The 10167-nt window shown below is 46.0% G+C and overlaps 1 protein-coding gene across 2 annotated transcripts; it reads left to right on the forward strand.

Annotated features, from left to right (window-relative positions):
* Window positions 1-91: 91 nt before the first annotated feature.
* Window positions 92-8955, forward strand: LOC122384198. 2 transcript variants are annotated; one of them, XM_043371305.1, is made up of 7 exons: window positions 92-180; window positions 1562-1996; window positions 2798-4335; window positions 5052-5181; window positions 6780-7511; window positions 7829-7930; window positions 8239-8955. In XM_043371305.1, the coding sequence occupies exons 3-7, from the start codon at window positions 4280-4282 to the stop codon at window positions 8326-8328; spliced, it is 1110 nt and encodes a 369-aa protein (XP_043227240.1). In that variant the 5' UTR covers window positions 92-180; window positions 1562-1996; window positions 2798-4279; the 3' UTR covers window positions 8329-8955. The 2 variants fall into 2 exon arrangements, with proteins under 2 accessions (XP_043227240.1, XP_043227241.1); XM_043371306.1 differs by lacking the exons at window positions 92-180; window positions 1562-1996 and having other exon boundaries at window positions 4179-4335; window positions 6780-6840; window positions 6885-7511.
* The last annotated feature ends 1212 nt before the right edge of the window (window positions 8956-10167 follow it).

Consider the following 10167-nt stretch of genomic DNA (forward strand, 5'->3'; position numbering starts at 1 on the left):
TTTAAAGAAAAGTGCTCTGAAGTGCCTTCTTTGATTTCTGCTTTGCTTTCAGCTTTCAGCTGGTTGCCATGGACACTAGAGAGAAGAGCATCCACTTTGATCAAACTGAACAGGATCAAGCGTTATTCCATTCGAAGTCGAATGGATCGCATATTTTTTGGGGATTCTTTCGAATTTGAGGTATTGTTAATGGTATTTTGATGTTACTTATGGCGGTTTTGCACGCATTTTGTTTTGATGGGTCTCAGAAGTTGAAGATTTATCCAAATTCCTTGGTCAGTGACTTCAATTTGGATTTGCCTTGTTTTAGAAGCATTGGCCGCACGTATGCATTGTGCATTATGCAGCTGAGTTTATCCCTAAGGTTGAGATTTTGGCTCAGATAGTGGATTTGGATAAAACAGATGGTTTATAAATTAAAAATTGCTTAAATTTTATCATTCTTGTCATTCTTGTAAGATGTAAGATTTTGATCCTGCGAAGGCCAAAGTGGGCCAGGTCAGGTTAGCCTCTTATACGGCCTTGAGATTAGCATGCTGATGTTCACCTAATTACGGAGGATTGAAGGCTATAAGATTTATCAGCATGTACATTTGACATAACTGGTGGCTGGTGCAAGGCCACAAAGTACCAGCCACCAGGTGAAGTCGGGTGAAGTCATTAGCACTTTGCTGTGCTGATAATGCCACCTGATGTACGCAGTTCTTTTCAGGCTGAGTTTTTTGGGTGGATTGTGGAATCTAAACACAGGGTGTCGGAGGGCATATTAAGGCACATGACTGCATAGAAATTCTCCCCCTCCCTATGCCTTCCACAGGCCAATTGTCACGTGATATGTGCAAGCGAATTTCAAGAGCATTGATCAAATCACCCCACACACCTTGTTTTTAGATTCCACTGTTTTATGTCACCTTGTGAACACTGGCAACTGCTAGAGCTGAAATAGTATATATGAAATAATATTGGACATAAAAATTGTATTTATTCTATGAACCTGTAGCTCAATCTAACAAAAATTCAAAATGCACTGTTTCTTGAAGTTCTTTCCTCAGAAATTGTTCATATATCATTCACATGGTTACAGGCTAGATCGTGAACACTCAAACTGGATGATACAGGTATTCTAATGACTACCTATGGCCTACACTGGACTTATCATATAACAATTAGCAGTTGACTGGAAACTGGAAAGAAAGGCTGGGTGAATTGAGCCCTTTGATTCTGCCATCTCAAATTAAAATTTAAGCAGTGAAAAGTGTATGCATTTTAACAATGAAATAGACAACAAATTGTTGAAATACTTGGTAATCTGCCATTGCCATGGTACTCTGCTCACTATTTTTATCAGCATGTCACCAAATTGCTGGCACATCTATTCTTTTTTATTGGGGGACATTCATGTGTTGTCAGTGGTGTGTGCGTGCATGTGTGTGGTTGACAAACAGAGTATAAGAAATGCTAGCAATTAACTTCCTTGTATGAGAAAATTAATATTTTTTATCCAAAAATAGCTTAACATGATTATTGCTATTTGGTGACTCCCTTCATTTTTATTTTTCAGCATTTGTTGTAAAACATCATACTTCTGTCACCATCAGGAGTATCACCCGGAGTTTTAGCGGCAGCTCATGTACCCGTGATACTGGGTTTGTTTGAGGAAGCGACCGTCAGTGTCATGGCGGACAGAGAGGAGTGCACTATGGATGACCCGGCCCCGGTCGAGTCATCTCCAAGCGCCACATCCCCACAAGGTGCAGGAGTCGCAGGTGCGGCGGAACCCACCGAGGAGGTCTGGAGCGCGGAGGACGTCGGCGCCGAATACGGCTCCGAGGCACTGCCCGACTCCGGCACAGACCTCTTCCAGTCTGAACCGACCGACGCACCCACGAGGTCGGCGACCGCTCTGCCCATATCCAAGATAAAGAAAATCATGAAGTTTGATCCGGATGTCACTATGGCAAATCAAGAGGCTGTCTTCTTGGTTTCAAAAGCCACGGTACGTATAACGTAGTTTATAACATGCCGTTACGTACTATTCCATAATTTAGCGTCACATTCCTGTTATCTGGCTTTTTCAACAAAAAAAGGAAACATTTGCAAAAAAAAGTGCGATATTCCGTCTCAACGTTGTGGAGGCACCGCCCCCACGGCCCCAGACTTGGGGGGGAGGAGGGGGGGCAAGTTGTCACCGCTCTGCCCCCTCCGCCGGTTCCCGCGCCTATGGTCGAGAGTGTTCGAAAAATGACTTAAAGGGACTATCCCACCTTTAACATGGGGTTTGAGTTGAGATAGCCAAATTTGCGGCGAGGTTCAGAAACCACTATCTATCTAGGTTGCAACCCCCGCGGCCTCTTGGTGTTGAAGAAATTCGTTCCCTTCATTTGAAAATGGGCCTTGTACAAGGCCCTATCTTCAACATGGAGCGACCGTTAGTGTGACGTCACCTCGTTTAGTCATTCTGATTTAAATGGGTTTGTTCGTTGAAAAATCGCTTAAAACTTGGTCTGAACTTTGTTGTGGTGCCTACAGAGTAAAAAGAATCAGCTTTATGACAGTAATGTGGCTTGGGGAAGGAAGTAATTTTGGGCTGTGACGTCACATATTTGAAAGTTTGTGTTTGGAATATGGGAAGCCTAAGATGTTTAATGAAAAATAAATGCCAGAACCGTGTTCCTGGTCATCCAATCTATAAATTCGGGCACAATTTAACTGGTTTTAACAACATTTTAGAAGGTGGAATAGTCCCTTTAAAAGGTATGGAGCAATTTTATTTACAAATTTGCTTTGTCTATTTCAGGAAATGTTCATCGAGGCTCTTGTCAAGCATGCTGGCACCTGTTTGTCACATGGGAAAAGAAAAACTGTGCAGAAGCGTGATATCGAATCTGCCGCTGACTCTGTGAACAATTTTGCGTTTCTTGATGGTGTTCTGGAGGCGATGTGATATATGTCTGAACTGTTTGCTTGTTTTATAATAAAGAAATGTGCTCTTGTTTATAGTTACTGCTAAAGGCATGACGCCTCCTCTTCTTTTAGTTGAGCATTTTTTATTCAATGACAGAATATTGCTTATTTTTCGAAAGATTCGAAGGAACCGCGCGTTTTGCTTTTTGGTTACGGTATAAGTGGCTATAATTAATCCAGCGTTACCCGTCTAAGCGGTGCATAGCATTGTATCCCCATGTAGATAATATTATCTATATAGATAATATTATTTCTTTCAGATCTGTCAATCAGTCAATCAATCACTGATTGCCGGATCTGAAAGAAATCGTCGTTCAACTTGACTACTGGCGCTGGCAAGCCCTATGCCGGTACTTCCTGGCGTTGAAGGGGAAGATTGAAGATAACCTAAGAGGGGCCGGGACCGATAATAAAGTTATTCACAGGCATTTAAACTTATAAACGTTCTCCGATTAGACTGTTATTGCCGGTTTATGCACTTGGCATTGGGGCGGCTGCGTTGTTGCATTTGGATTAAAATGGATTACCTCCAGTGTGGGCCGTTTTACGTAGATGTGTCGAATGTATGTTCATGAGGTGTGCCATATGCCTTGAATCAAAGGAATGAAGTCAAATGAAATATGCTATAATCCTGGCGAAATGATGCTCACAAAGTGCCCTCGCGATTAATCCGCTTGCGAACAACATTTATTTCAGTGTCTGAGGTGAGGCCGCTCTGGAATGAGTGATGAGTGTTTTCTGTTGCTAGTAGGTATATTTTCATTTTCATGGCTATGGTAATTACCTCTGATTAGCATCCATCAGCTCGCGCGTAATGCATATAGGGGACCATTGGTTATTTAGCCTTGGGATCATTGAATGAGCGGTGAAGATATATGCACGGCCAGTTTTGCCCTGTTTGTAATTTCGCGCGGGAATAAAAATCGGACTCCGCTATGCTCGTGTTCTTTGCCCGGAATGCTGCGAATGTTGCAAGACAATGGCGCTTCGCAATTTGCAAAATGATTTCATTCAACGCTTGGAAGGGCACCGTACCGAAATTCCGACCCATAAAAGACTGGAAAAGACCCGCAAAAAGCTATGAAAACGTGGTTATTCCTAATTTTTAGTTGTCCGATTCGCTAGTCGGCTGATAAGTCCAACGTTTTGGCAGCAGAAATTGAGCAGTGTCAGCAGAGTTTTCTGAACAGGTGTTGGGCTGTGCATTTGCATTTTTACCCATTGTTTGTAATTTTATTTATTTCTAAAATTGTATTATTGCGCTAAAATATTGGCTGCATGCCTTGATTATTCAATATAATTTCAAGGCTTCTTCATGTCATCAAAGGATGAGATTGAAATACTTTCAGTGGTGCAGAAATCCTCTGAAGGGTGAGCTATTGTACCTAATTGCCGTACATTATTGTTGGAATTGATTTATGCATTTTTTCGCAATAATTTCTATTAAAACTGGCTACCTGCTACATTTTTACTTTGTATGTTGTATAAGCCAGTGAAAGGATTCAGGTCAAGCTTGTAGTGAGTGGTCTCAATAATGATAATGTGTATTTTGATTTGGCCCACAAGATTGGTTCTTGTTGTTGTTGTGGGTTAGGGCACAAGATTGGTCTGTTCAGTGATAAATTTTAGTAACTGTATTTCCTATGTAGTATGGATTTGTCATAGGTATATGTAGCTATTTTGGTTATATGGCCTTGATTTTGACATTCTTTAGCTGACCAGCACAGTTCTCATGTTTATTTACCAATGAGAAGTCTAAAAATGCATCCTGAGTATTCCTGACTGGTAGCATTCTGCTAAAAACAGTCACTGAGTCAGAGTGGCACTGTTCTATAGTGATAACTTATTAGTTCAATGAATGATACTAGATGTTGAAGGTTGCCTTTGGTTTTGTGGTTTAGTGCTAGTTGAGCCTGTTTTAAAATATCTTAACTGATTTCAGAACCTTCTGTTGTTTGGCAGCCTTTTTGAGTCTCAAGCAATTGTGAACATTGAAAACTGCATTTTTCCATTATCCTGCTCCTGCTGTAGAACAGCTTGTTACACTTGACCAGTGGTATTAATTTGTCATCAACTCTGATTGGCAGGCACACATGTCCCCGCTGTGGCCTAACACTGGGCACTGTCTCACTGCTGAGTCATCACCAGCTGCTGCTCTGTGACCAGAGGACGCCGGCGGAAAGTCGCCATGGCAGATGTGTCATTGAAGTGGCTAAGGTAAGACCCTTGGTGATTTTCTGGACTGTTTTTTGTGTCTCTGAGTCTGAAATGAATCCTGTGACAAATTGTAGTGCTCTTATGTATTCTGGCTGAATGATGAGCAGAATGCTCATCATTTAGCCTTATTTTCATGATTTTTGGATAGTACTGATGTAATAGTCAATGTCCAATGGTTATACTTGGACTTTTTTTTTGCTTTGTTCAGCTTATTCTTTTGGCATACTTGAGTCCTTTTTAACCCGCGCGGGGCTGGGGGGGGGGTAAATTTTACCCCCCTCGCGAATTTTTGCGATATCTCAAAAACGGCGGCGCGCAGCGCCGCCCAAACTTTCAGTACCTTTTCTTACATCAATTTGACATGTTCCCTGAAAATTTGAGCGAAATCCGTCGGAAAATTTTTGAGAAATTGACGTTTTAGTGACGTCATGTTCGCCATTTTTGCCTCAAAAACGGCAAAAGTTCAAACGCCGCTAACATCTTCATTTTTAAAGGAATCAAGACGTAACAAAAAAGGTTATACGTAATTTTACTTTGTCTATCAAATGGCTATCACGGTTTTTGAAAATTTTGGATTTTGGCCTAAATTTTTTCAAAAAACTGATTTTTTTGGGAAAATCATTATAAAATCCAAACTTTTGAGTTTATCGAAAAAACCGGAATATATGTCAGAGAAGTGGTCTATGTGCACCTACATACCAAATTTTAGAAGAATCGGTTCAAAAATGTGGGAGTTATTCAAAATTTTATGACGTCACGACACACAAATTTTTTGAAAAATGACTTTTTTTGGAAGTTCTAGACCTCGTACGGAAACAAAAATAGCACCATTCGATTCGCCGTGAAAAACTGCATCAGTTAGACACCTTTTTAGGCCTTAACAACCAACTTCAAAATTTGACCTCACTTGACCTGACCTTGACCTGACCTCGACCTGAAATTCATCCAGAGGTGGTCCATATCACTTATTGAGTGTGTCTATTGAATTCTATGAGTAAAATGACCCATAAAACATGTGTCGCACATGCCCTTTTCTATATTTTGTTTTTTGGTGACCTGACCTGACCTGACCTGACCTTGACCTTGACCTCTGAATGATATTGTATGCAACGAATATTGTCTTGGTAGCCTAAGAACACGTTTTGGGCGATCAGTCTCAGTCCATGACTCCATTCTTCGGCAACTACGGTGCAAGGCCCATACTGTAGAAACTTGCAATTTGTACCCTTGACCTGACCTTGACCTTGACCTCAAACTTTAAATTGAGTACATGTTTTTAGTAGTTCGTGATGAGAGCTTTAGATTGGCGTTTGTATTTTCCAAATCGGACCATTAGTTCGGGAGATAACAGGGGGGGGGGGTAAAATTTACCCCCCTCCTCAGCCCCGCGCGTTCGGCTGGAGACCCCAGCCCCGCGCGGGATAAGAGGACACACATGTAAGTAGTGGCTCATGTGGTTTTTACCCATTGATAATGTCCATCGACATTGTAATAGGTTCATGGACCACGACACCCATGTTTTTGCTGACCGTTGCTGACTGTTGCTGACCGTTGCTGACTGTTGCTGACCGTTGCTGACTGTGACCGTCTGCCGGCAGCGGTGCGGTCTGGACGAGCTGCACGTGTTCTCCCTGGAGCGAGAGGCCGGTCTGGAGCGGCGCCGGCCGGCCGGCGGTCCGCGCGCGCCGCCGCCCGAGCCGCCGGCCGGCGCCACCCTGGAGCAGCGTCTGGAGGCGATCGGCCGACTCACCCTGGAAGACCTGCCCGACGAGCTGGTGGAGCGTCTGCTGAGCGAGGCAGCCAGCTACGGCGGCGGCGGCGGCGAGCCGGAGCCGGGCCGCAGCCAGCTCTACCAGCTGGACAACTCTGCGCTGTCGTACGAGGTGCTGCGGCTGCCGCAGTACCAGGAGCTGTTCGACCGGCTGCGCCAGGAGGCGGCGGCCGTGTCGCCGGCGCCGCTGGACACGGCCGCCTGTCGACAGGCCGGTATCGGCCAGCCGCTGCTGCAGTCGCTGCTCCAGCAGGCCGAGCAGCTGCGCGCCGACACCCAGAGCGAGTTCGTCGAACACCACTTCTGCCGCCAGTGTCAGGAGCACGTGGAGCGCGCGCTCGTGCTGAACCACGTCCACGCCGGCCTGGCCAACACGTGCGGCTTCTGCGGCCTCACCGTGGGCTACTCGACTGAGCTCAAGGCCCACCTGAGCAAGCAGCACCACATGCAGCGGAAGCTGACGTGCCCGCTGTGCCGGACCCGCCACGCCACGCCGCACGCGTACCGGAACCACGTGCTGACGCACAACATGGACGACGAGCTGCTTCTGCCGGGAGAGGTCAGTCGCAACGGCGTGAATCTTCGCTGTGAAACGCTCTATTGCATGAGTTTTGATGTTCGTCACTACATTCTGTTAGTTTTTGCTCGTTTTTTTTTCTGTGTTTCGTGTTAATCAAAGGGACCAGTTTTCTGTAAATTTTCAATTTTCAAAAAAGAAAATGAACTACTGCAAAAAATCGTTCGGTTTTGTTCTTGTGCTTTATTTTCTGAAGGGAGTCTCGATCGGCGGACCGTGTTCTCTGCTCCTCTGCCAACCGCTAGTTTGTGATGTGTGACGCGGCTCACCTCACCGTCTCCATATGCCGCTCGTTTCAGAACGATCCGCGCCTCGCCAACGGCAACCGTACGTCCGAGTGGCAGTGTGAACTGTGCCGCGAAATGCCCATCGGCGTGTCGGTCAAATTCCGAGACATCCGGGTAAGCCGTGCGGCGGGAGCTACTCATGTGGTGTTTTACCGTGCTGACCTTACCTTTCCCGTCACGCTCTGTTTTGGGTAAATGTGCACAGAAACATTACGTTTGTTTCGCGATGTATGCATGGCAATATTTTCAGCTCAGAATGATTGCTGGTGTAATATAACTTTTAATTGCTGGCCTGGTATGGAAGATATAAGCTAATTCAAAAAACATGTGAATGCTATTGAAGTTTAGTGTCGTTACTTTTAATTGGCCTATGTGTTTGGAGTTCCGGTCGTCATCTGAGTTGGTCCGTGCCCGTTTTCCAGGAGCACGTCACCAGCGGCTGTCGGATGCTGCACCTCTCAGAGGCAGAGTTCAACCGGCGCTTCCACCCACCACCGCAGCGGGAGATGTGAGAGACGGACACAGCCCAGCTGATCCGATCAGCTCACGGTAATCAATCCGCTGGGGTTGGAATATCTGCTGTCCTTGTTAAGCAAAGATGGCGACATCTGCTGTCCTGGCCCGCCTGTACGGTAACATGAGCTGGGGTGGGTATATCCGCCGTTCCGTCCCGATGAAATGGGGATAGGTTCCCGATGCCCTGGCCCGCTCGTATGGATAAGGTTGTTTGCTGTCCCGCCCCTCTGAGACGGTGATATCAGCCGCTGTCCTGGCCCGTTCGTACGTTTTGCGGTAGCCATCGCCAGTATCAGCTGCTGAATTCTGATCTGAGTCCCAGGGATATCGGGAACTTCTCTCAAAACAAAGCATTTCGCTGTCGGATGCCTGACGAACGATAGCTGTTGTTGGGTAGATTAGAGAGTATGTTTCATTGTTATATTTGCCGTGAAAATTCGTCGTGACCACCGGACGTTATAAGACTTAAGAGGCAATTTATTTGGGTGACTCGTACAGTTTCATGTGCTTGTGCACTTAGCTTTGATTATTGCAAGTTATGGAGTGCTTGGACTGCTGCCAAGGGAAGCTCAAACATTTATAGGGGAAGTTTCGTTATTTTTTTCTTGTGTTTATATGCCGGAACGGGCCTTGCTTCACACTGATCTCTGAACACCATTTACCTTTTTATCTGAAGATGCCTACCTACATTTCTGCTGTGCTGTACTGTGGTTCGGCTGGTGAAAAGTCACATTGTGATCGCCGGACCAATATCATTCGGACGTGTTTTCAATACACGTCAGTGCCGAAAAAATGTGTCGTTTTATTGATACCGGGACTGCAGTGCACTCTCGTCAAAACTTGGCCGTTGCCCGAAGACATTCGTCAGTCTCCACATTGTTATCACTTCAGTTTAAGTTGAGTTACCATTTCGAAGACTTCCGCCAATCAGCATTGAAATTTGGACTGATGGGAACATGTTTCCACTAGTGCCACATGTGTCCATGTCGTCATCTAGACTAACACGTTTTTGGCCTAGTCGAGCGATACAATGTGTTAAAGAGATGGCAAGCCATCTTGGACAAAGTTATTACTAATTTCCTCATTCTCCGAGAAAATATAACGGAAAGGATTCATTTATTACCAATATTTTTTCGTATAAACAGGCACTGAATAACTTCGACCACCCATATTGTTTACGAAGAGATATAACGGGTAGGCACTTATAAGTCGGACAAAACAAAAATGGGCATTGTCCATGAGACTGAGAATGAAATCAAAATGAAACAATAAATGAGGCCACAATGGAAAGCCTCTGCCTCCTTGGCCTACACCTTGTAGCTTGTTGCCCGTCAGAAATACCCTGGTTTGCCTGGCGGCGGTATGCTAATGCGCTATGCCGAGGACGAGCGCTAGCAGGGCGGTAGCCATCAAGCCGGCGGCTGGTCCTGTCGCAAAGCCGGCCGATTTCCCGTCGGGCTGATCGACCAGGTGACCGGACTCTGTAGCGGTCAGGGTCTGGGTCGGCGTGGCCCTGACCGTGGCGGGTTGAGTGGTCAGCGAGTCGGAGGTCGTCAGGGTGTCTGACGCGGTCGTCAGGGTGTCTGATGGAGTCGTCAGTGAGTCTGAGGTGGTCAGACTGGCCGGCGCGGTGGTCGACTCCCCTCCGACGGTGGTGACCTGTGTGCTGACTCCTGGCGACTCGGACGTCTCGATCTCGTACTCGAATATCTCCAGTTCGTAGATGTCGTCGATGGCACGCGGGACTCGGCGGCCGGCCCGCTCTGTGTCTGATCGTTCGTCTGACACGGGCCCGTCCGCCGGAGACCGGACCGATCCGTACAGATGCGGCGGGG

This window comes from Amphibalanus amphitrite, unplaced genomic scaffold, assembly GCF_019059575.1.
Source record: "Amphibalanus amphitrite isolate SeventyFive unplaced genomic scaffold, NRLGWU_Aamphi_draft 000183F_arrow, whole genome shotgun sequence".
NCBI lineage: Eukaryota > Metazoa > Arthropoda > Thecostraca > Balanomorpha > Balanidae > Amphibalanus > Amphibalanus amphitrite.